General features: G+C 41.5%; 1 protein-coding gene across 10 annotated transcripts in view; it reads left to right on the top strand.

Annotated features, from left to right (window-relative positions):
* Positions 1-27235, top strand: part of LOC103030631 (dedicator of cytokinesis protein 7-like) — a 108275-nt gene that overhangs the window by 76420 nt on the left and 4620 nt on the right. For 3 of the 10 annotated variants that reach the window (XM_049475632.1, XM_049475631.1, XM_049475629.1), the window contains 17 exons: positions 317-443; positions 1360-1444; positions 2464-2560; positions 3864-3998; positions 4694-4846; positions 7189-7347; positions 10198-10298; positions 11708-11900; positions 12140-12283; positions 13944-14075; positions 14663-14677; positions 15873-15998; positions 16141-16230; positions 18040-18276; positions 20031-20174; positions 20981-21087; positions 21420-21596. In XM_049475632.1, the coding sequence (XP_049331589.1) occupies positions 317-443; positions 1360-1444; positions 2464-2560; positions 3864-3998; positions 4694-4846; positions 7189-7347; positions 10198-10298; positions 11708-11900; positions 12140-12283; positions 13944-14075; positions 14663-14677; positions 15873-15998; positions 16141-16230; positions 18040-18276; positions 20031-20174; positions 20981-21087; positions 21420-21596 (2222 nt within the window). Of the gene's footprint in view, positions 1-316; positions 444-1359; positions 1445-2463; positions 2561-3863; positions 3999-4693; positions 4847-7188; positions 7348-10197; positions 10299-11707; positions 11901-12139; positions 12284-13943; positions 14076-14662; positions 14678-15872; positions 15999-16140; positions 16231-18039; positions 18277-20030; positions 20175-20980; positions 21088-21419; positions 21597-21639; positions 21728-21934; positions 22204-22685; positions 22729-22816; positions 22861-22983; positions 23071-23114; positions 23295-27235 lie in introns of all 10 variants that reach the window. The other 7 variants (XR_007438134.1, XR_007438132.1, XR_007438135.1 and 4 more) reach the window with 7 other exon arrangements.

Below are 27235 nucleotides of genomic sequence, written 5' to 3'. Positions count from 1 at the left end.
ATCACGCTAACGCTAACACTGCTGCAGTGCTGTTAGCCAATCAGAGGCAATATATTCATGAGCAAGAGCAGAAATCATGTCTTTCTTCAGAGACCAGTCATTCAGTGATCTAAAGCAGGGCTAAACAGAAACACCTGATCACTTTTTTCACAAAAAACAGCTCCCATGGCGTTCATTCATACTAGAGACACAACTAGACATTTTAAAATGAATAAAAAAATGATGGAATAAAACCTTTAACTGATCATTAATGAATGAGACTATGAGTGAGGAATGTGTTGTGATTGGTCGTGTCTGTGTGGTGGGCGGGGTTTAGGGGAAGAAGGCTCTGGAGAGGATCAACAGTCTGACCTTTAAGAAATCTCAGGATATGAAAGCCCGTCTGGAGGAGGCCATACTCGGCACCATCGGAGCCCGGCAGGAGATGGTCCGCCGCTGCAGAGGTACCTGTGCACAGAAACACTACCTGTCTGTGTTTGTGTTTGTCTGTCTGTTTGTCTGTCTCTGTCTGAGTCTGCCTGCATCTGTCTTTGTCTGCGTTTGTCTATTTGTCCGTGTCTGTATTTGTGTGTGTGCTTGTCTGTGTTTGACTGTGTTTCTGTGTGTGCTTGTCTGTGTTTGTCTATTTGTGTTTGTCTGTCTGTGTTTGTCTATCTGTGTCTGTCTGTCTGTCTGTCTGTGTCTGTCTGTGTTTGTCTGTTTGTTTGTCTTTCTTTGTCTGTGCCTATCTGTGTTTGTCTATCTGTAATTGTCTTACTGTGTTTGTCTGCCTGTGTTTGTCTGTTTGTCTCTGTTTGTCTGTGTCTGTCTGTGTTTGTGTTTGTCTGCCTGTGTTTGTCTGTTTGTCTCTGTTTGTCTGTGTCTGTCTGTGTTTGTTTGTCTGTCTGTTTGTTTGTATGTCTGTGTTTGTGTTTGTCTGCCTGTGTCTGTCTGTGTTTGTGTTTGTCTGCCTGTGTTTGTCTGTGTTTGTTTCTGTGTTCGTGTCTGTGTGCTTGTCTGTGTTTGTGTTTGTCTGCCTGTGTTTGTCTGTTTGTCTCTGTTTGTCTGTGTCTGTCTGTGTTTGTTTGTCTGTCTGTGTTTGTTTGTCTGTCTGTGTTTGTGTTTGTCTGCCTGTGTTTGTGTTTGTCTGCCTGTGTTTGTCTGTTTGTCTCTGTTTGTCTGCCTGTGATTGTCTGTGTTTGTTTCTGTGTTTGTGTCTGTGTGCTTGTCTGTGTTCGTGTTTGTCTGCCTGTGTTTGTCTGTGTGTGTGTGTGTGTAGTGTGTGTGTGTTTTTGTGTGTGTGTGTGTGTGTGTGTTACTGTATGTGTGTGTGTTACTGTATGTGTTACTGTGTGTGTGTAATAGCTGTGTTGTGTGTAGAGAGGAGTCCGTATGGGAGTCAGGAGAATGTGAGATGGAGGAAGAACGTCACTCACTGGAGACAGAACACCGACCGAGTCGACAAGTGAGTCTCTCTCTATTACTGGATTTGTATATATTTATATATATATATATATATATATATATATATTATTTATAAGGTGCATCGGATTATAAAGTACATAATGCTACACTAGTAAGGAACAGGGGTGTCGCCATGTTTTTCTTCTAGTTCAGCCATTAGAAGACAAGACTGGTAAAGCTAAGCTAAGTAAACAAAACTGCAATTCTTTAAAAATAATAATAATCTTTTAAAGTCTAACGAGCGCTGGATGTTAATCTACACAAATTTCCAGAATTCCACTGAGGTGCAGCATCATTAGCATTAGCAGATAAATGCTAGTGCTAGAGGTTAGTGGCTAATGCTGCCTGACAGCGCTACATTGAGGAACCCTATTTTGTTTTAACACAGTAAACACACAGACTACAGTCTGATATACTCACCTCTGAACGGAGAAAGAGCTAGCGCTTAGCATGGTTAGCAGCTAATGCTAATGCAGCTCCAGCAGTGCTTGCCGGGGTTAGCAGCAGGCTACACTCCAATAATACTTTTATTGACCGATAAGAAGTTATTTTTCGCTCTCTCTTAATCCCTGTGTCTCTTTTTTTCTGTCTTTCTCTCCCTCTTTTCTCACTCTCTACCTCTCTTTGTCTCTCTTTCTGTCTCTTTCTTGCTCTTTTGCTCTCTCTCTATCTCTCTTTCTTTCTTTCTCTCTTACTGTACATCTGTCTCTGTCTCGCTTTTTCTATTTCTCTTTCTCTGTACCTCTGTGTATCTCTCTTCCTCTCTCTATATATATTTCTTTCTGTCTGTCTCCTTCTGTATGTCTGTCTCTGTGTCTTTCTGTATATCTCTGTTTTTCTGTATCTCTTGCTCTCTCTCTCTCTTTCTCTTTCAGTATATGAATTTCTATAAATGTCTCAGGTCCGTCATTGACTTAACGAAGCACATAATCACAGGGTAGGAGGCTTACTGTAAACTCTGTGTGTTTATGTGTGTGTGTGTGTGTGTGTGTGTGTGTGTGTGTGTGTGTGTGTGTGTAGGACGAAGGCGGAGGTGGAGCAGGAGTCGGTGGTGGATGGAAACTTGGCGACTGAAGCCTCTTTAATAGTGCTGGATACTCTGGAAATCATCGTTAAAGTAACGTTCATTCTCCCTTTATCTCCTATTCGTCCTGTTATCTGTATTTATTCTCACTTTATTAATACAGAGTATTAATAATCTATAAAACAAACCACACAACATTACACACACACTACACACTCAACTGAGTATCCAGTTCTGTCTCAAGGAAGAAAAATTATCAGTTTCTCTGATTTTGCTATTTATAGGTTTATGTTTGAGTAAAATGAACATTGTTGTTTTATTCTATAAACTACAGACAACATTTCTCCCAAATTACAAATAAAAATATTCTCATTTAGAGCATTTATTTACAGAAAATGAGAAAAGATGCAGAGCTTTCAGACCTCAAATAATGCAAATAATTAATTAATTAACCTCTGGAATATAATCAAGAGGAAGATGGATGATCACAAACCATCAAACCACCAAACTGAACTGCTTGAATAATGTTTTACACCAGGAGTAAAGCAGCATAAAGTTATCCAAAAGCAGTGTGTAAGACTGGTGGAGGAGAACATGATGCCAAGATGCATGAAAACAAAACTGTGATTAAAAACCAACCAGGGTTATTCCACCAAATATTGATTATTTCTGAACTCTGAATTAATCAATCAATTAACCTTTATTTTTATTCGGGGGTGCATTGAGGGTGACCCTCATTTACAATGTAGCCGAGCCTTTACAGTATGAAGGAGTTTGAAAACAGTATATAAGTACACACTTTAAATAAATAGATTTAATAAAGATAAATAATAAATAAAAATAGGAAAATCGACGTAAAATCACAATAAAAAATGTAACATAAAAAGTAAAGCATTTATCAAATTTAAAATAAAGACAAATAATAATAGTAAAAGTAAATGATAAAATAAAATAAGAATGATGAGAAATTGTAAAATGAATAAATTAACGAATAAAAATAAATTAACAAAAAGTAAGAATAATGAAAATTAAACTCAGTTAAAACATTAGTTTTCTTGTTTCTAATAAATGCTTTAAATTACATTTTTATTTGTAATTTTTGTTGTATTTTATTTGTCTGTAGTTTATAGAATAAAACAACAATGTTCATTTTACTAAACGTATCCCTATAAATAGCAAAATCGTTTGAATTTCGTAATTTGCATATGAATGGTTACAGGTGTGGACTGGTTAGGCACTGCCACAAGAGTGCAATATGTATAAATTGTTATTTTGCTCTGAAATAATCTGAATAATTTATATCGTTTTCTGGAGATTATTTTTTTTTGTTTTTACTTTTAGTCCCTTTTCTTTATGTAATTTTAAATGGACGTGTGTGTGTGTGTGTGTGTTTCAGATGGTGGTTCTGTCGGAGCTGAAGGAGAGTGTTCTGGGTGGGGTTCTGAGAGTTCTGCTCCACAGCATGGCGGGAAACCAGAGCGCCCTCTTTCTGCAGCACTGCTTCACTACACAGAGAGCTCTGGTCTTTAAGGTGTGCTTACATATCAACCCCCACTGTACTTGATTTAGGGCATGTCTGTGTGTCTTTGCTATCGCAACAACGGGAAAAGTACAGCTTGTGCATCTCACGATGTCTAAAAGGCACAATAAAGCTAATTCTCTTAATTAATGATGGGTCTGGTTCATTTAGTGAAATAATAAATCAATCAGAATGTCTCTTGCTCATCATTCTCTTTAAGAGTAGATCAGGTGAGCTCTGACTTTGGCGGATTGCTATTGTAACGGTGCAGCTACCTGGACGTGTCCAACAAACTCTTCTCAGCAGAGGAAACTGAGCTGCTGGTTGACGCTGTGAAGGAGCTCCAGCAGCTCATTTACGGGAACAGCAATGTTATTTTATTTACTATTCTGTTTATTGTTGATGTAAAAGTTGGGTTTGTGCTGCTGTGTGTTCATGTGTGTGTAATAAGTGGGGGTGTACGCTCGGCTCGGCACGGCGCCTGTGTTACCAAGATAGCGATGAACGTCTGACTGTTGACGTTTGTCTAGGTTGTATTCAGTCAGTGGAGCTCCGGTGTTTTCTGTTACCAAGATAAACAAGATAAAACTCCAGAAATGTACCTGAACACACCTCATTTCCAGAACACTGTTGGTGAGGTGTAAGATAGCGATGAGCGGTGCAGTTAATGTATATTTATATATGTATATATATATATATGTGTTTAGTTCCCGGAGATGCTGTTTGAGGAGGATACGGAGCTGTGTGCGGATCTGTGTTTGCGGTTACTGCGGCACTGCAGCAGCAGCGTGGGTTCGGTTCGCAGCCAAGCCAGCGCCTCCCTCTACCTCCTCATGAGACAGAACTACGAGATCGGCAACGTGAGTTCACACACCTGTACCTCACACCTGTACCTCACACCTGTACCTCACACCTGTTCCACACACCTGTTCCACACACCTGCTCCACACACCTGCTCCACACACCTGCTCCACACACCTGTTCCTCACACCTGCTCCACACACCTGCTCCACACACCTGTTCCATACAACTGTTCCACACACCTGTACCTCACACCTGTACCTCACACCTGTACCGCACACCTGTTCCACACACCTGTTCCACACACCTGTTCCACACACCTGCTCCACACACCTGCTCCACACACCTGTTCCACACACCTGCTCCACACACCTGCTCCACACACCTGTTCCAGACAACTGTTCCTCACACCTGTACCTCACACCTGCTCCACACACCTGCTCCACACACCTGTTCCACACACCTGTACCTCACACCTGTACCTCACACCTGTACCGCACACCTGTTCCTCACACCTGTTCCTCACACCTGTTCCTCACACCTGTACCGCACACCTGCTCCACACACCTGCTCCACACACCTGCTCCACACACCTGCTCCACACACCTGTTCCACACACCTGTACCTCACACCTGTACCTCACACCTGTACCGCACACCTGTACCTCACACCTGTTCCTCACACCTGTTCCTCACACCTTCACCTCCAGCATCATCAGATAATAATAAAAGGAATCTGAGGGGAATCTGAACACAAAGACAGACAGACGTATACATACAGACAGACACACAGACATGTAGATAGAAATATGTAGACACAGACATGTAGACAGACAGATGCACAAACGTAGACAGACTCATGTAGACAGATAAACAGACGTGTAGACAGACAGATACACAGATGTGTAGACAGACATGTGGACAGACATGTAGACTGACAGATAAACAGACATGTAGACAGACACATAGATTGATAGAGAGGTAGACCGAGTTAAAGAGACATATACAGATAGGAAGACAGACAGACAGAGGCATAGACAGAGGAACAGAAGTAGATAGAGAAAAGGAAAGATAGATAGGGAAAGAGATAGATTGAGATAGAGAAACAGAAAGACAGAGAAAGAGACAGACACAAAGACAGACAGGTTGATAAGTGCCTTTTAATGATTTAGTTTTTAAAGTCCCCTAAAATAAAGCTCATAATCCTGTAGCTGCTTCTTCACACTGTAACTGCAGATAAATATGAATTTTATAACTGAATAAAATCTGTTTAATCTGAGCAGCAGAGCTGATCTCCTCCCTCACTGTTCCAGCATTCCTCACCTCTCCTCCAGATCATTACACACCATTACACCCTGCTCACCCTGCCAGAACCCAAAACCCAGCCCAGAGTCTTACTGAAACACACAGATCTGCTCACAATACTGCTGCTGTTCATCATCCCCACCCACCAAACAGTATTACATTATTACAGCTCTGGAAAAAGTGAAGAGAGCACTTCAGTTTCTGAATCAGTTTCTCTGATTTTGCTATTTATAGGTTTATGTTTGAGTAAAATGAACATTGTTGTTTTATTCTATAAACTACAGACAACATTTCTCCCAAATTACAAATAAAAATATTCTTATTTAGAGCATTTATTTACAGAAAATGAGAAATGGCTGAAATAACAAAAAAGACACAGAGCTTTCAGACCTCAAATAATGCAAAGAAAACAAGTTCATATTCATAAAGTTTTAAGAGTTCAGAAATGATCAATATTTGGTGGAATAATCCAGTTTTCATTTCATGCATCTTGGCATCATGTTCTCCTCCACCAGTCTTACACACTGCTTTTGGATAACTTTATGCTGCTTTACTCCTGGTGCAAAAATTTAAGCAGTTCAGTTTGGTTTGATGGCTTGTGATCATCCATCTTCCACACAGATACGTAGGCTGACCGAGACATAAAAAAAAAGGATCATGATTTATAATTATGATTAATCACAGAATATTTTGGAGATTAATACAATACATGTCTAAGTGATTGACACCTCTAGTATAAATATAATGCTATTTTGCATTAATCTAATGCAGTGATTATTTTATTTATATTATTAAATAAACCTTTTAATAAAATACTTTTTAAGAAAAGCTGGTAGATCACATGGTTTAGACATGCGTGCACTGTTGGATATTTTCGCTGTTGATTTAAATGTTTTTGTTTGTTTCGAATAATAAAAAAAGGCCTTAAATATATTGTTTCCGTTATTGTTTATATTAACCCATTATTATCCTTATTGTAGTAGCTCAGGCTAGTATAATATAAGGACAGTATAATGCATATTATTGTTTATAATCGTTATCATCAAAATTACAGGAATTATTATCATTATTATTAATAAATGTTGTTTTTTCTGCAGAACTTTGCCCGGGTGAAGATGCAGGTGACCATGTCCCTGTCCTCACTGGTCGGCACGTCCCAGAACTTTAATGAGGAACACCTGCGCCGCTCCCTGAAGACCATCCTCACCTACGCTGAAGAAGACCTGGAGCTCCGGGACTCGCCCTTCCCAGAGCAGGTCCATATAAACACACTCAGCCCGGTTCCGGTTCTGGTTCAGGTTTCGGTTCTGGTTCTGGTTTATCTGTAACCGGGGGGGGGATCTGTGTGTGGTGTGTGGTGGGCGGTAGGGGTGGGTGAATTGAACCTAAACCTAATCCCATCCCAGATGCAGCAAAACAAGCCCAAACCCTGATGCTACCGCCACCATGTTTCACAGAGAGGATAAGGTTCTTACGCTGGCTACGTCATGATTTTCATTTACATAACAAAAAAACATTCTTCCTATATCCAAAGTCAAAGTCAAAGTGGTTTTTATTGTCATTTCAGCTATATACAGAGTACACAGTGAAACGAAACAACGTTCCTCCAGGGACCATGGTGCACATAAACACAGTGTAGACAGAACAATAGTGCAACAGTACAAAAGTGCAGACAGACAATACAACACAATACAGACAAAGAATAATAAATAACAAGACAGTGTGCAAATTATGCAGTGTGCAAAAAAGACCAGGTGAGGTAGTAATTACTCTATTACACAGTGTGCAATAGAGTCCAGTGAGGTAGTAGGGTTTTTAGTGCTTTCCATTTTCTGGGGTAAGTGGGGTAAGAGTGTGTGCGCATGTACAGAAAACCATCAGTTCAGTCTCTGCAGTTGAGGAGTCTGATGGCTTGGGGGTAGAAGCTGTTGCAGAATCTGGTCGTGCTGGACCGGATGCTGCGGTACCTTCTTCCCGAAGGCAGGAGGGAGAACAGTTTGTGTGAGGGATGGGTGGGGTCATTCACAATGCTGGTTGCTTTGCGGATGCTGCGGGTGGTGTAAATGTCCGTGATGGAGGGGAGAGAGACGCCGATGATCCTCTCAGCTGTCCTCACAATACGCTGGAGGGTCTTGCGGTCAGAGACGGTGCAGGTCCCAAACCAGGCAGTGATGCAGCTTCTGGCTTTTCCACGTGATCTTTAGTTCAGTGTTTTCCTGAAGCCGAACTCGTGAACATTAATATTATGATATTTGCCAATGAGAGAGAGGCCTTCAGTTGCTTAAAAGTTACCCTGTGGTAGAGCTTAGATCGGGCCCCAAAAATCTGACCCAACCCAACCCATAAACTGGCTGTTTTCGGGCTGTTTAAATGAGCAAAATCTATTCAGAATGATGTTAATGAACACTGTAACACTAAAAAAGCATAGCATCGCAGTCCAATGAAAAACACTTATCTCAGAAACAGAGGAAAAACCTTCTAAACTTTTAATGGAAGTCAATGTAAAAAAAAAAAGTTTATTTCAGATCATTTTGAAGAGTTTCTATTGGTCCGTGCATCAAAAAATGTAGGCGCAGTGTAAAGGACAGTTTTTTGTTCAAATTATGCAGTATACTAAAAATCCACAAAAATGGAGATAAGTGTTTTTCATAGGACATGTTTTACAGTTACAGTTTACAGTTACAGTTTTAAACTTTACAGGTTTTACACATTTTCTTTTATCATAAATTGTTTTTATATCGTACATTTTTATCATAAATGTTTATCAACTATAAGTGAGTGAGGGTTTTTTTTTTAAAGGGTTTACAGTTACAGTTTTACAGTTTTAAACTTTACAGGTTTTACTCATTTTCACCAAAATGATCTGTAAGGGCTCACCCAGAAAGGGAATCGAACCCAGGTCTTTTAATTCACAATCCAACCTCCTAACTGGGTGAGCTACCTAGTGAAGGTAGTTAATAGGACCCGAGAGCAGAGTAGACAAGACTGCAAGCAGATTGTGTTGGACTAAAATAAAAACTGTGGTTTTGTTGTTAGACGAGCGCTCTACCACTCGCCTAGCAAAGCAGGTGTGGGGAGGTATTGTAGGGATGATTTTAGAAGAGGTGGGTCCAGAAAAGGTGTAGAAAACTAAGGAAAAGCCAACACCTAATGTGGGGATTTTGGCGGGAAAAAGAGAACAAAGGATGTCAGGAGGAAGCTGGCTTTCCCAGGAGTAGGGAAAAATAGTTAAACAAAACAAAATGGCTCCTCCAACAAAATAAAAAAAGGAAAGGAAGCCTTCCTTCCACAGATCAATTATTTGTTTATCTATTAATATATATACATCTGCTGGTCTGTGTTCCTCCCTCTTTTAAAAGCAGGCCACAGGTGTGCCTGATTAGGCCTGATTGGTACCAGAGGCTTCACGTTGCCCCCCTCTGGTGGCCGGAGGATGCCTTGCCCTGGAGCCAGCCCTTACATGATCAACTATGAGAGAGAGAGAGATTTATCAGTTCATCCTCCCGCTCGAGGTGTTCTGGTGTATGAGCTTCTCACAGAGTCAGGCTGGTAAAGGTTCACACTGTTCGCGCTCTTATGCTGCTACTCTAACAGATTTATATCTGTGTGGAGTTTATTCCTCATACTGAATCTCCTGTTTCACTACAGAACACCTGCTTTTATCTCCCTCGCTTATATGCTAATCCCATACACGATTCTGCAGCTTCCTCTGTGTTTTCTGTCGTTATTTCGCGGCTAGCGTGGGCACTGTAAACAAGAAGTAATGCCGTGGACCACGAGGTGTCACGCGCTGCCGAAATCAGGTATTCTTTCTGTAATTTCAGTTTGTTTTAGTTCCAGTTCCAGTACGTTTTTTTCTCCCTTTAAGTACCGTTTTTATTAGTTTCAGGTAACAAAAATATTTTTTTCTCTTTGTTTTCGTTATTTTGAGCCTGACCGGAGAATCTAAGCTCTACCCTGGGGTAGTTTGAAACCTCGCAGACTATGACACACTTTGTTCTTGTAGTAATCTCTGAGATTGTTTGAGGTGAAATGCTGAATATTACCTAAAAGAGAGTTAACTTTTCTAACACCGAGCTTATCACGTCCTGTTTATTATCCTGTAGGTTCAGGACCTGGTATTTAACCTGCACATGATCCTCACAGACACTGTGAAGATGAAGGAGCATCAGCAGGACCCCGAGATGCTGCTGGACCTGATGTACAGGTGATTAATGCAGATATCAGCACATTATCATTATATTGTGACAACAGTGCAAAAAAAAAACCCTGTATCTTAATCTGTGCTGTTTTTCACGTTTCTCCGTAATGTGAATCTGACTGTTCTGGGGTCAGTTGCACCATTTGTGCGTAAGTTTAAATGTAGGCCAGATGTAACGAAAGTTGCTAAGTTTGGATATATGCGTTTCTGCATCAAAACAGGTTGCATCATAAAAACTACTATATGCATAGAATATATAGTTGAAATACCAACGCTAATAATATAGGAAACCTGTATTTAACCCAATATGACTGTGCTGTTAAAATCTGCGTTGAGTGTAAATGAGTTAGTTGTAACCAGAGACTGTAAAAAAAGATGGACGCCGTGTCTCCGTTCCCATTCATCCAATGAAAATGAAGCCAAAATCTTCCTCCGTGTTGGCGATCTCGAAACCCGATTCTGCGCAGTAGAGCCCAGAGGAGGGAGAAAGACTGTGGAGAGACAGCCTACTCATTTAAATAACCCCGCCCCTGAGGGCTGCCTCGAGGTCACAGGCTGCAGAGCGGGCCGGAGCTGACGGTCTGTTATTGGTCCCGCCCATAACCAGCTCTTTTACAATAACCACACCTTTTTTGAATAGAGCTGAATAACGTTTTAAAAAACGAATTCTGTGGGGATATAAAAATTTAACAATATAAGCAGAGGTTACACTAGCTGCTGCATTTAAATAAAGGAGGTAGAATTACAGTATATTAGAAAAAAACGTGATTGAAAGTTGTTCTGTTTTGCCATTGAAACCTATGGGGATGGGTGGAGTTACACAGCTTTCTGCAGCCGAACAGCAGGGGGCGCCCGACCTGTGGTGACTTCACTTTTGAGAGACGATGCTCCGTCCAGCTATATACAGTCTATGGTTGTAACTCGTTAGGTTACTGAAACATTCAGGTTTCCTCAGTGTAACGCTATCTGGTAGCATTTATTAATCGCGGCTAGCACTGCTGCTGCTAACCGCACTGTCGAAAGTATTCTAAATCTTATCTTACTGTAAATAATTGGAAGTGCTTAATAAACAGTGCTTAATAAAACCCAAATAAACATTTTTTTCAGAAGAGAAATCTGTGTAGATTACAGTTTTGTTTACTTAGCTTTACAGGTCTCACCGCTGGTGACTTATAAGTGAAGCATGGCGACACCCTTGTTCCTTACTATTGTCGCTTAAAATGCCCTTATAATCCAGTGCGCCTTATGTATGAAAATAGACCAGGAATAAGACGTTCATTTTTTTTACTGGAATTTTTTAGCTTAAATAGCGTTCTTAATCTAATATTTTTACATAGACTTTTTCCTGGTCCTTTAAACCTCTCTCTCTCTCTCTCTCTTTCTCTCTTTCTGTATTTCCGTTCTATTTCCTGTAGAATTGCTAAAGGCTATCAGAACTCTCCGGACCTGCGTCTGACGTGGTTGCAGAACATGGCGGGGAAGCACTCTGAGAGGGGGAACCACGCCGAGGCGGCGCACTGCCTCGTCCACAGCGCCGCCCTGGTGGCTGAGTACCTCAACATGCTGGAGGACTGTCGCTATCTCCCTATTGGCTGCGTCTCCTTCCAGGTAGAATAGCTTTTTGGAATGTTTTCGTGCTTTGTATAAGTGTGGTAGAGTGGAATATTTGGCAACCAAAATTATTCAGCACTTTCAGTACAAAAAGTACTGAGCTAAACGCTAAAGCTGCTGTTTCCATGTGGGTCAGCCAGACGTCTTTCTGTAGCAGTTTTTTCTGCAGTTTCTATGAGTCTTTTGAAGGTGTAGGAATGAAAAATGGCCTTTTTTATGTGTTGTGTTTGATGTAGAGCATCTCCTCTAACGTTCTGGAGGAGTCGGCAGTGTCTGATGATATTCTGTCCCCGGAGGAGGAGGGAATCTGTGCAGGGAAGTACTTCAGCGAGGCCGGGCTGGTGGGGCTGCTGGAACAGGCAGCAGCTTCTTTTAACATGGTAAGAAAATGATCCACTCAGAAATACACAATACAGCACAATTATTATTACTCAGTTTCACACTGAATCAGATCTGTCACAATAACCTATTCTTTTGGACAGTGCATCGTCTCAGAAATTGTGCAATAAATTATAGTAATAGTGTTATTGCAGCAGGACAGTACTGTTCTACTTAAGTCTTATTATTATTATTTAAATATACACCTGTCTTTTGTCCGGTTACCTTGGGCCGTAATTTTTGAGGTATCGGGAAGAGGGAGAGACAGAGCGTGAGTGAGAGGGAGAGACAGAGCGTGAGTGAGAGGGAGAGACAGAGCGTGAGTGAGAGGGAGAGAGAGAGCGTGAGTGAGAGGGAGAGACAGAGCGTGAGTGAGAGGGAGAGACAGAGCGTGAGTGAGAGGGAGAGACAAAGCGAGAGAGAGGGAGAGACAGAGCGTGAGAGGTAGAGACAGAGCGTGAGAGAGGGAGAGACAGAGCGAGAGAGAGGAAAGAGACAAAGCGAGAGAGAGGGAGAGACAGCGTGAGAGAGGGAGAGACAGAGCGTGAGAGAGGGAGAGACAGAGCGTGAGAGAGGGAGAGACAGAGCGAGAGAGAGGGAGAGACAGAGCGTGAGAGAGGGAGAGACAGAGCGAGAGAGAGGGAGAGACAGAGCGTGAGAGAGGGAGAGACAGAGCGTGAGTGAGAGGGAGAGACAGAGCGTGAGTGAGAGGGAGAGACAGAGCGTGAGTGAGAGAGGGAGAGACAGAGCGTGAGTGAGAGGGAGAGACAGAGCGTGAGAGAGGGAGAGACAGAGCGTGAGTGAGAGGGAGAGACAGAGCGTGAGTGAGAGGGAGAGACAGAGCGTGAGAGAGGGAGAGACAGAGCGTGAGAGAGGGAGAGACAGAGCGAGAGAGAGGGAGAGACAGAGCGTGAGAGGTAGAGACAGAGCGTGAGAGAGGGAGAGACAGAGCGAGAGAGAGGGAGAGACAGAGCGTGAGAGAGGGAGAGACAGAGCGTGAGAGAGAGGGAGAGACAGAGCGAGAGAGAGGAAAGAGACAAAGCGAGAGAGAGGGAGAGACAGAGCGTGAGAGAGGGAGAGACAGAGCGTGAGAGAGGGAGAGACAGAGCGAGAGAGAGGGAGAGACAGAGCGTGAGAGAGGGAGAGACAGCGAGAGAGAGAGAGACACAGAGTGAGAGAGGTAGAGACGGAGAGAATGAAAAAAGGATAGGAGAGACCGCACGAGTGAAGGAAAGACAACGTGAGTGAATGAGAGAGGGAGAGACAGAGCAAGTAAGAAAATGACAGCGCAAATGATTGAGAGTGAGAGAGAGAGGGAGAGAGAGGACGAGACCTGGCAAGAGAGGGAGAGAGTGCAAGTGAGCAAAAAACAGCATGAGAAAGGGGAATACAGAGTGAGTGATCGAGAGAGCAAGAGACAGCGCGAGAGATGAGAAGACAGCAAAAGTGAGTGAGAGAGGGAGGGAAAGAGCGTGAGAAACAGAGGGAGAGAGTTTAGACCTTTCAGTACTCTGTAGCACTGGGAATTTTAATAAAATAACCTCCAAATGCTTATTGTCGATACAGAAAGAAAGTTTATCACAATATGTTGAGATATTGATATATTGCTAAGTGCAGTGTGTTAATGCAGTGTGTGTGTGTGTGTGTGTGTGTGTGCTGCAGGCGGCGATGTATGAAGCGATAAACGAGGTGTATAAGATCCTCTGCCCGATTCACGAGGCCAACCGAGACTTTAAGAAGCTGGCGTCCGTCCACGGCAAACTGCAGGACGCCTTCAACAAGGTCTACAACCAGGTCTGTTCCCCAGGGGTTACCAGAGGGTTACCAGGGAGTTACCAGGAGGTTTTGATGGGGTTACGCTGCTTTACGGACAAACTGTTTAAGTGTTTTGTTAATTAGAGTACTAATGATTATTTTATTAGTCGATTAATCTGATGATTATTTTTCCGATTAGTCGATTAGTCACGATTATTTCTTGATGTCCTTCGTCTTTAAATTAACAGAAACAGCTGAACATGAGATTTAAAAGGCATTTAAATGTGTTGTTGATGTTTGAATGTGAACATTAATGATAATTAGTGAATAAATATATAATCTGTTGTGTTTGAGCACTTTTGGAGACACAGACTGAGTTGAGTATAATACATGTGTAATGCAGGACTGTTACAAATTAACAATTAGTCAACAATTAAATTTGTAATCGTCGTATTTAAATAATCGACATATCGACTAGTTGACGCAGTCCTATTGTGAATATTGATACATTTTGCTCCACCCTTTTTTATTAATGAAGTTTGTTTCCTGCTTTTAACGTTTATTCTCTTTCTTCTCTTGTTGCTGTAATGGTTTGTAATCGTGCTCCGGGTCGGCTCCGTGTTCAGAGCTCGGGATGGGAGGTACGGCTTCAAATACATTTATATATTTATTATTATAGTTTATTCTTCAGTTCTGTGTTTTAAATGTTTTACACAGTTTATCTGTGTCTAATTGTTTGTCTTTGTCTTTGTTTTCTTTCCCGTGTTTGTGTCTCGGTGACTGTCCTGACTGGATGTGGACATATCTCTGTACCTGGCTATTTTGGATATCTCGTTGTGCCTGTGTCTCGGCCTGTCTCTGTGTTTGTCTCTGTGTCTGTCTTTGTGTCTCCATGGCTGTCTCTGTTTCTCTGTACTTGTTTCTGTACCTTTTTCTGTACCTGTTTTGAACATGTCTCACTGTACCTGTCTCTCTACTTCTCTGTGTGCCTGTTTCTGTGCCTGTCTCTGTGCCTGTCCTGGCTGGACGTCTATCTGTGCCTGTTTCTCTGTCTGTACTGGCTGCACCTGTCTCTTTGTTTACGTGTCTCTGTGCCTGTCCTGGCCATTTTGAATGTGTCTCTGTTCCTGTGTCTCTGTGCCTGTCACTGTGCCTGTCCTGGATGGACATCTGTCTTTGGGCCTGTCTTTGTTCCTGTTTCTGTACCTGTCTTTGTGCCTAAATTTCTACGTGTCTCTGTTTATGTACCTGTGTCTCTGTACCTGTGTCCCTGTACATGTCTCTGTCTCTGTACCTGTATCTCTGCTTATGTACCTGTGTCTCTGTACCTGTGTCCCTGTACATGTCTCTGTGTCTCTGTCTCTGTACCTATGTCTATGTACCTGTATCTCTGCTTATGTACCTGTGTCTCTGTGTCTCTGTCTCTGTACCTATGTCTATGTACCTGTGTCTCTGTCTCTGTACCTGTCTCTGTGTGTGTCCTGTCTGAATGCTGCGTCTCCATACCTGACCTAACTGGATGCGTCCCCTGACCTGGCTGGACGTGGACGTCTCTCCCTGCTTGTGCTGGCGTGTCTCGGGTGAGTTTTAAGGACATGAACTCGTATTACTCTATTAGAATGTCCCCTTTGTCTCGGTGTCTCTCGCACTGTTGTGTAATCGTGTCTCTCAGCAGTGGCGGGAGTCGAGATCCGCTCTCGCTCGCCCGTCAGCGCCGGCGCCGGCCGGGAGTGAAGGCTGGTGTCGGGTCTGTTTGTTCTGAAGCTCACTGATGTTGTCCTTTCCTGACCCCTGTGTCCCCTCCTGTCCCCCTGTCCCCACTGTTACAGGCTGTAGAGGATGTTCGGGACGTACTTTCGCGTGGGGTTTTACGGCTGTCGCTTCGGGGATCTGGACGAGCAGGAGTTTGTGTATAAGGAGCCGTCCATCACCAAGCTGGCTGAGATATCACACAGACTGGAGGCAAGTCATCATCCCACACTCACACCGTAACGATTCAACCAATCACAGCGCAGGATTCCTCCTGACTGTAAACAAGCTGTCACAATTAGTCCATCACACACCATCACTCCTAATAACCTTCATTCTCCGTTACTGTCTTCAGGAGTTTTACTCAGAGCGGTTTGGAGACGATGTGGTGGAGATCATCAAAGACTCCAGCCCTGTGGACAAGAACAAGCTGGACCCCAACAAGGTCAGATCTACTATATATATATGTATATATAATTTTAGTGAAGAGAGCTCTTCAGTTTCTGAATCAGTTTCTCTGATTTTACTATTTATAGGTTTATGTTTGAGTAAAATGAACATTGTTGTTTTATTCTATAAACTACAGACAACATTTCTCCCAAATTACAAATAAGAATATTCTCATTTAGAGCATTTATTTACAGAAAATGAGAAATGTCTGAAATAACAAAAAAAGATGCAGAACTTTCAGACCTCAAATAATGCAAAGAAAACAAGTTCATATTTATAAAGTTTTAAGAGTTCAGAAATCATCAATATTTGGTGGAATAACACTGTTTTTTTTTCATGCATCTTGGCATCATGTTCTCCTCCACCAGTCTTACACACTGCTTTTGGATAACTTTATGCTGCTTTACTCCTGGTGCAAAAATTCAAGCAGTTCAGTTTGGTGGTTTGATGGTTTGTGATCATCCATCTTCCTCTTGATTATATTCCAGAGGTTTTCAATTTGATAAAATCAAAGAAACTCATCATTTTAAAGTGCTCTCTAATGTTTTTGCAGAGCTGTAGATAGATAGATAGATAGATAGATAGATAGATAGATAGATAGATAGATAGATACTTTATTGATCCCGAAGGAAATTTAGCAGCCAGTAGCAATTACACAACACAGTAGAAACAAAAACAATACACAGTAGAAACAAACAATAAGTGTAGTATAATACACTTATTGAGGGATAAAATTCTAAATTGAGACTTAAAAAAAATATATACATAAATATATAAATACAAAAAAACTATAGAAAGTGTGGAAGTAAACAGTCGTAGATATGAGGTAGTGCAGTAAAAGAATAAACTAAGTATAGGAGGTATTAGTAGATATGACTATTAAACATAAACATAAACATGTGCAAGTATTGTATTTAAGTTAGGTGTGTAGTGTAGTGTCCAGGGGTGCAAAAGTACAGGATGTACAGTAGAGTGTCCAGAAGTTTTTCATTCAGTGTTTTTCTTTATTTATTTATTTTAATATAAAAAAAATATTAAAGACATGAACAGTAAAGGAGCGCACATGGAATTGCGTAGTAAACAGTAAATAGTATATACTAGTAATTACAGAACATAAAAAGTAAGGCTAAATAATTCAGCTGTTAGCCATCATTTTGGTCTTCATAATAAAAGAACCCCATGCCAGATAATATAAATGAAAAGATGAATTAATGACTGTTTTTACTAAAATATAATCCAGTTTTTTATTATTTTATCTATATCTAATGCTCAAACTTATCTAACAAGATAACACCTCACAGCACTGTCAGGTGGCATTTACTGGCTCTAACCGCAGCTAGTGCTAGCAGTTAGCTGGTAATGCTAATGCTGCTGCACCCAGCCTTAGTGAAAATATGGAAATCTAAGCTTACTGTAAATAAACTGCAGTGCTTTACTCACCCAAATAAACAGTTTTCAGGAGAAAAATCTGTGTGGATTAACATCCAGCAGTCGATTACCTTTAAAAATAAAATCTTTTTTTGTAAGAATTACAGTTTAGTCAATTACAGTATATCTTAGCTTTTTTTTTTTTGCTTAGTTTTGCTGAAGTACAAGGAAAACATGGCGACACCCCCGTTCCTTACTAGTGCATAATGCACCTTCTAATCTGATGCACTTTATAGTGTGAAAAATACAGTAATTTGCACTCAAATCCTCACAGCAATGCTCTAGAATTCAGTAGAAAGTCTTCTCTGGACAGTAGAGACAGTTACTCCAACAATATCAGATTTGGTGTTTAATACGGCTGTTAATGTTTCTGCAGGCGTATCTCCAGATCACCTACGTGGAGCCGTTTTTCGACACCTACGAGCTGAAGGAGCGAATCACGTACTTCGATAAGAACTACAACCTGCGCACCTTCATGTACTGCACGCCGTTCACACTCGACGGCCGAGCGCACGGGGATCTGCACGAGCAGTACAAGCGCAAGACCATCCTCACCACCTCGCACGCCTTCCCCTACATCAAAACCCGCATCAACGTCATCCAGAAGGAGGAGGTACAGCTTCTCTTTACGTCTGAGGATGAGATATTACAGTGATATTACAGTAATTACAGTATTAGAGAGAAGTTTATTGGGTAAAATCGTTTAAAACGTAAAATGTCGAAGTTTAGCAGAGATCTAGCTTACATTAGCGGAGAGGTAGCTAACATTATTGAAGAGCTAGGTAACTTACTAACTTTAGAGGTGAGTTAGCTAATGTTAGCGGGGAGGAAACTAAGATTAGCAGAGAGCTAGCTAATATTACGGAGGGTAGAACTGAGGTTAGCGGAAAGCTAGCTAACATTATTGACTAGATTGCTAACATACTAACTTTAGCAGTGAGTTAGTGCATGTTACTGGGGAGAAAACTAAGGTTAGCGGAGAGCTAGCTAATGTTAAAGAGGAGAGAAATGAGTTTAGCAGAGAGCTAGCTAACATTAGCGAAGAGGTTGCTAACATACTAACTTTAGTGGTGAGCTAGCTAATGTTACAGAGGAAAGAACCAAGGTTAGTGGAGAGCTAGCTAACATTAGCGAAGAGCTAGCTAGCGTACTAAATTAAGTGGTGAGCTAGCTAATGTTACAGAGGAAAGAACCAAGGTTAGTGGAGAGCTAGCTAACATTAGCGAAGAGCTAGCTAGCATACTAAATTAAGTGGTGAGCTAGCTAATGTTACAGAGGAAAGAACCAAGGTTAGTGGAGAGCTAGCTAACATTAGCAAAGAGCTAGCTAGCATACTAAATTAAGTGGTGAGCTAGCTAATGTTGCAGAGGAGAGAACTGAGTTTAGCAGAGAGCTGGCTAACATTAGCGAAGAGCTAGCTAGCATACTAAATTAAGTGGTGAGCTAGCTAATGTTACAGAGGAAAGAACCAAGGTTAGTGGAGAGCTAGCTAACATTAGCGAAGAGGTTGCTAACATACTAACTTTAGTGGTGAGCTAGCTAATGTTACAGAGGAAAGAACCAAGGTTAGTGGAGAGCTAGCTAACATTAGCGAAGAGCTAGCTAATGTTCCAGAGGAAAGAACCAAGGTTAGTGAAGAGCTAGCTAACATTAGTGAAGAGCTAGCTAACATACTAAATTAAGTGGTGAGCTAGCTAATGTTACAGAGGAAGGAACCAAGGTTAGTGAAGAGCTAGCTAATATTAGCGAAGAGCTAGCTAACATACTAAATTAAGTGGAGAGCTAGCTAATGTTACAGAGGAGAAAACTAAGGTTAGCAGAAAGCTAGCTAATATAAGCGAAGAGCTTGCTAACATAGTAACTTTAGTGGTGAGTTAGCTAATGTTAACGGGGAGGAAACTAATATTAGCAGAGAGCTAGCCAATATTACAGAGGAGAGAACTATGATTAGCAGAGTGTTAGCTAACATTAGCAAAGAGCTAGCTAACATACTAACTTAGCGCATGTTACCGTGGAAAAGTGCTTTTCTCAGGAACGTCTCCACCAGAGTGCACCACTTATCTTATCCCCACTAACCTTTAGCTAATAACATAGTAACATTAGCGGAGAGCTAGCTAACATTACCGGGGAGAAAACTTTTAGCGGGGATAAGATAAGTGGTGCACTCTGGTGGAGACGTTCCTGAGAAAAGCACTTTTCCACCAAAATAATTCTTAAACCGGATCAGGTCAGGTTTATAAGAACCGTGGTGCTTTTCAGAGAACCGGTTTTAGTGGAACCGTCAAAACGTCGCTTCATACGTCACCCACAGACCTCCTCTCTCTGTCTCTCTCTCTCTCTTTCTCTTTCTCTCTCTCTGTTGATCAGATCATCCTGGTTCCGATAGAGGTGGCGATTGAGGACATGCAGAAGAAAACTCATGAGCTGGGTATCGCCACCCACCAGGACCCTGCAGACTCCAAGATGCTGCAGATGGTGCTGCAGGGCTGTGTGGGAACCACTGTTAACCAGGTGAACCTTCCTCTTCCTCCTTTTACTCTTCCTCCACCTCTTCTACTTCCTCTTCCTCCTTTTATTCTTCCTCTACCTCTTCTACTTCCTCTTCCTCCTTTTATTCTTCCTCCACCTCTTCTACTTCCTCTTCCGCCTTTTACTCTTCCTCCTCCTCTTCTACTTCCTCTTCCGCCTTTTACTCTTCCTCCTCCTCTTCTACTTCCTCTTCCGCCTTTTACTATTCCTCCTCCTCTTCTACTTCCTCTTCCTCCTTTTACTCTTCCTCCACCTCTTCTTCTACTTCTTCTTCCTCCTTTTACACTTCCTCCACCTCTTCTACTTCTTCTTCCTCCTTTTACTCTTCCTCCACCTCTTTTACTTCCTCTTCCTCCTTTTACTCTTCCTCCACCTCTTTTACTTCCTCTTCCTCCTTTTACTCTTCCTCCACCTCTTCTTCTACTTCTTCTACTTTTACTTCTTTATCTTCTTCTTCCTCCTTTTACTCTTCTTCCTTCTTTTACTATCCTCCACCTCTTCCTCCACCTCTTCCTCCTTTTACTCTTCCTCCACCTCTTCTTCTACTTCTTCTACTTTTACTTCTTTATCTTCCTCTTCCTCCTTTTACTCTTCCTCCACCTCTTTTTCTTCCTCTTCCTCCTTTTACTCTTCCTCCACCTCTTCATCTTTTTTCTTCTTTTTTTCATTTTCTTCATCTTCTTATTCTTCTTCATCTTCTTCATCTTCGTCTTCTTTTTCTTCATCTTCTTCATCCTCTTCTTCTTCTTCCTCTCTGTAATCTGATTGGTTGCTGTTTGGTGTTGTAGGGTCCTCTGGAGGTGGCCCAGGTCTTCCTGTCAGAAATTCCAGACGATCCGAAGCTCTTCCGGCATCACAATAAACTCCGCCTCTGCTTTAAGGATTTTACTAAGAGGTGAAGAGACTCACACACACACACTCACACACACACTCACACACACTCACACACACACACTCACTCTCACACACACTCACACACACACTCACACACACACTCACACACACTCTCACACACACACTCACACACACACACACACATAAAAACATACTCACACACACACACACACACACACACTCACTCTCACACTCACTCTCACACACACTCTAAAACACACTCTCACACACACACACTCACACACACTCACACACACTCACACACTCTCTCACACTCACACACACACAGTGTTTGTACATCACATTCATCACATCCTCCTCTTCCTCTCTCAGGTGTGAGGATGCTCTGAGGAAGAATAAAGCTCTGATTGGTCCGGATCAGAAGGAGTATCATCGGGAGCTGGAGAGGAATTACCATAAACTGAAGGAAGCTCTGTTCCCCCTGATCAACCGCAAGATCCCCCAGCTCTACAGCACACTACACACACTGCCCCCTACAGCTACTCACAGGTAACTCACACACTACACACACTGCCCCTATAGCTACTCACAGGTAACTCACACACTACACACACTGCCCCCTACAGCTACTCACAGGTAACTCACACACTACACACACTGCCCCCTACAGCTACTCACAGGTAACTCACACACTACTCACACACTACACACACTGCCCCCTGCAGCTACTCACAGGTAACTCACACACTTCTCACACTGCCCCTACAGCTACTTACAGGTAACTCACACACTACTCACACACTACACACACTGTCCCCTACAGCTACTTACAGGTAACTCACACACTACTCACACACTACACACACTGCCCCTACAGCTACTCACAGGTAACTCACACACTACTCACACTGCCCCCTACAGCTACTTACAGGTAACTCACACACTACACACACTGCCCCCTGCAGCTACTCACAGGTAACTCACACACTACACACACTGCCCCCTGCAGCTACTCACAGGTAACTCACACACTTCTCACACTGCCCCTACAGCTACTTACAGGTAACACACACACTACACACACTGCCCCTACAGCTACTCACAGGTAACACACACACTGCAAACTACACACACTGCCCCCTACAGCTACTCACAGGTAACACACACACTTCTCACACTGCCCCCTACAGCTACTCACAGGTAACACACACACACTACTCACACACTACACACACTGCCCCCTACAGCTACTCACAGGTAACTCGCACACTACTCACACTACCCCCTACAGCTACTCACAGGTAACTCACACACTACTCACACACTGCCCCTACAGCTACTCACAGGTAACACACACACAACACACACACTGCCCCCTACAGCTACTCACAGGTAACACACACACACACTGCTCACACATTGCCCCTACAGCTACTCACAGGTAACACACACTACTCACACACTGCCCCTACAGCTACTCACAGGTAACACACACTACACACTACTAACACACTACACACACACTACCCCCTACAGCTATTCACAGGTAACACACACACAACACACACACTGCCCCCTACAGCTACTCACAGGTAACACACACACTACTCACACACTGCCCCCTACAGCTACTCACAGGTAACTCACACACTACACACACTGCCCCTACAGCTACTCACAGGTAACTCACACACACTACACACACTGCCCCTACAGCTACTCACAGGTAACTCACACACTACACACACTGCCCCTACAGCTACTCACAGGTAACTCACACACTACACACACTGCCCCCTACAGCTACTCACAGGTAACTCACACACTACACACACTGCTCCCTACAGCTACTCACAGGTAACTCACACACTACACACACTGCCCCCTACAGCTACTCACAGGTAACTCACACACTGCCCCCTGCAGCTACTCACAGGTAACTCACACACTACACACACTGCCCCTACAGCTACTCACAGGTAACTCACACACTACACACACTGCCCCCTACAGCTACTCACAGGTAACTCACACACTACACACACTGCCCCCTGCAGCTACTCACAGGTAACTCACACACTACACACACTGCCCCTACAGCTACTCACAGGTAACTCACACACTACACACACTGCCCCTACAGCTACTTACAGGTAACACACACACTACACACACTGCCCCTACAGCTACTCACAGGTAACACACACACTGCACACTACACACACTGCCCCCTACAGCTACTCACAGGTAACTCACACACACACTACACACACTGCCCCCTACAGCTACTCACAGGTAACACACACACTACTCACACACTGCCCCTACAGCTACTCACAGGTAACTCACACACACACACTACACACACTGCCCCCTACAGCTACTCACAGGTAACACACACTCTACTCACACACTACACACACTGCCCCCTACAGCTACACACAGGTAACTCACACACTACTCACACACTGCCCCTACAGCTACTCACAGGTAACACACACACTGCCCCCTACAGCTACTCACAGGTAACTCACACACTACACACACTGTCCCTTACAGCTACTCACAGGTAACACACACACTACTCACACTGCCCCCTACAGCTACACACAGGTAACACACACACTACTCACACACTGCCCCCTACAGCTACTCACAGGTAACACACACTCTACTCACACACTACACACACTGCCCCCTACAGCTACACACAGGTAACACACACACTACTCACACTGCCCCCTACAGCTACACACAGGTAACACACACACTACTCACACACTGCCCCCTACAGCTACTCAAAGGTAACACACACACTACTCACACACTACACACACTGCTCCCTAAAGCTACTCACAGGTAACACACACACTACTCACACTGCCCCCTACAGCTACACACAGGTAACACACACACTGCCACCTACAGCTACTCACAGCTAACATACACACACTACTCACACATTACACACACAGCCAGAGTTAGAGAGTGGGGAAAATGGGTAACAAATGCTATTTTTTTTGTGTTCTAAGTATTTTTATTAATGTATTTAATTATATATCTTAGTTTTGCAATTAGGTCAATGTATGAGACACTCTGCTTAATAATAAAATGTATTTTAAAGTTATTTTTGTGCACATTTATACATGTAATAGACAGAAAATGTTTCGTATTTTGTCGTTTTAACCTGAAATACACTGTAGAACAGTGAACACTGGGGTTACAGGAGGGTAAATTGAGATGTTGCTTGGTTTGGCCGGTTTGCCAAAATCTGCAGCACAGTGCTGCCTTCCTGACCCCTCCTGAAATAGCACTCAGGCCAAAGGCTGCTGAATAAATGAGATTATATCAGCAGGGTGATTTAAACAGCGCATATTTGTGGGCAGAAATAAAACGAGGTGATTTTAGTCAGACAGATCACTGATTATTATAAATAATCCTGTATCTCACCTGACAGCACCAGATAACTCCGTCTCACACTCGCAGAACGCAGTACTTTTGTCCTAAAGCAAAGTTTCTGATTTGTTTCCAAGTAATTCTGAGTAATAATAGCTTTTAGACATGGCCGGCAGCCATAACTCGCCTGGAATTGTCATTTATCCAAAAAGTAAATACTCAAATACTGATGATATTGTTGATATATGTTTCTAAATCCGTGACCTAATGGAAAATCCATGGTATTTGCACGCCCTTGTGAAAAAAGTAGATTAAAGTATTCTAATCATTATTATACTATAGTGCACTAAAGTGTTCTTGTAGCCACATTATTATTAATCACTATATTAACTTTTTTTTCTATTTATTTTACTTTAATTGTATAAAAATAGTACAAAAGTCTTACTTAAATTGTGCTAAGTGTACTAATTTTAAATATATTTAAGTAACATTTAAACATGTAAACTACTTTATGTATATAACCCTATGTTTTAAATATGTTTACAGTAAAATTATAATAATTCAATAATGAGTATTACAACTGTATCACTATTTATTATTATACTCCAGGTATATTAGAGAGTATATGTTCTAAGAATTGATGTGAAATATATGTGATCTATTTACATTAGAGTACTAATATGCAAATATGCTTCTTGTTACAAATTGATTTTTTTTAAATTAGTAGTAGTAATTTAATTTACTTAAAAAGTTACATGATACATTGTAACTTTAAGTGAACACACTTTGCTAAAAATGTAGAAAAGTATATTTGGAAATATGTATTTTAGAAGTATACTGAATTACATTAAACTAAAAGTGTACTTCATAGTAGTCTATTTTTTTTAAAATACTATATATTGTACTTTTTAAAAAGTATGATAAAAGATTACTTTCAAACATTGGATGAAAGGATAATATTAATGTACTCAAAATATATTTTAGGTAAGTACATAAATCTGTTAGTATATTTACAGAATGCTTAGACAATTCTCAATATGTTTTAAGTAAGTTAAAGGTTTTTTGTTTTTTTTTCTCACCAGGGCATGAAAACCTGGAAAAGTCATAACATTTGAAAATAGAAATTTCTAGGCTTGGATAAGTTTTGGAAACATAAAAATACCCAGAAAGTTTTAGAAACGTCATGAAAATATGGTCTATTTTGACCTAAGAAATACATCACTCGGAGTTAATTCAGTAATATAGCCCTACACACTATGGAGCTCTATAATTAAAGATTGTGATTATAGCATTAGTTTATTTTTGTTTTTATTGTCCATGCATATTGTCTGCACTGATGGCATGAAAAAGTCATGGATCATGCTTATATGGATTAAAACATACAGAGTTCCCCAATGGTGGAACAAACTACCTTCCACTACCAGATCAGGAGAATCTCTCGCTATCTTTAATAAACTCCTGAAGACAGAGCTCTTCAAAGAGTACTTACTCTCCTAACACCTCTAACTAACTACCTTCTACTACCAGATCAGGAGAATCTCTCACTATCTTTAATAAACTCCTGAAGACAGAGCTCTTCAAAGAGCACTTACTCTCCTAACACCTCTAACTAACTACCTTCTACTACCAGATCAGGAGAATCTCTCACTATCTTTAATAAACTCCTGAAGACAGAGCTCTTCAAAGAGCACTTACTCTCCTAACACCTCTAACAAACTACCTTCTACTACCAGATCAGGAGAATCTCTCACTATCTTTAATAAACTCCTGAAGACAGAGCTCTTCAAAGAGCACTTACTCTCTTAACACCTCTAACTAACTAACTACTTCTAACCTCATTTCCTTCTTCCTCTCCTTCACTCCTCTATCCTATTATTCCCCTGTGTCCTCCTTTTATCCCTATCCAAAGATGTTTTACCTTGAAACTTATTTTACATTGTACTTGACTATTGTAAGTCGCTTTGGACAAAAGCGTCTGCCAAATGTAATGTAATGTAATGTAATGTAATGTAAAACATAAAACTAGATACTAAAACCAGAGCTTAGATCAGGCCCAGAAAAAAATCCAGCCCAACCCGGCATGAACTGTCATTATGACATTTTTTAATTTTTAGTAAGTCGGGCATTAAAACTAAGCTTTAAAAAACATTTTCAGGCTGTTTAAATGAGTGAAATCTTTTCAGAATGATGTTAATTAATATTGCAACACTGAAGAATATAGACGAGTGGAGGAGCTCACGTGTGCGTGAACCCCAGAGCCGCGTGATTATAGCGTTTTAACTTGTTTAACTTCTTTTTAAAACACAGTTTGATTTTTTTGTGATTATCACACCATAGCTTTATATAAAATTAAAATAGCTTTACCACAACGGACGCCACAGACCCTTTTACCTCTTCACTACTTTACTTTAACTGATGCTCGCAAACACTTTATTAAGAGACAAGAAATTCAAGTAATTAACTCTTGATGAGTTCAGCACAGCTGTTAACTGAAAGCCTGAATTCCAGGAGACTCTACCTCATAAAACTGACTGAGAAAATCCAGCAGAGATGTTCAGAACTGATCATCTAACACACTTTTGTGAAGAATGTAAAAAAAATAAAAATTATTCTGGTTTGCTTAACAATTTTTTTTTTTTGCTAAATAATTTCATATGCTTTTCTTCATAGTTCGGATGAGTTTAGTATTAATCTACAATACAGAACATTTTAAATAATGGAAAAATAATGAATTTATGGTGTTTTCAAACTCCAAACTTTGTCTGGTTCTGTACTCCACTAAAATAAAACAG

The sequence above is a fragment of the Astyanax mexicanus genome, chromosome 3 (genome assembly GCF_023375975.1).
Source record: "Astyanax mexicanus isolate ESR-SI-001 chromosome 3, AstMex3_surface, whole genome shotgun sequence".
In the NCBI taxonomy this organism is placed as follows: domain Eukaryota; kingdom Metazoa; phylum Chordata; class Actinopteri; order Characiformes; family Acestrorhamphidae; genus Astyanax; species Astyanax mexicanus.
Note: the sequence above shows the minus strand (reverse complement) of the source record. Positions and strands in the feature narration are given on the sequence as shown.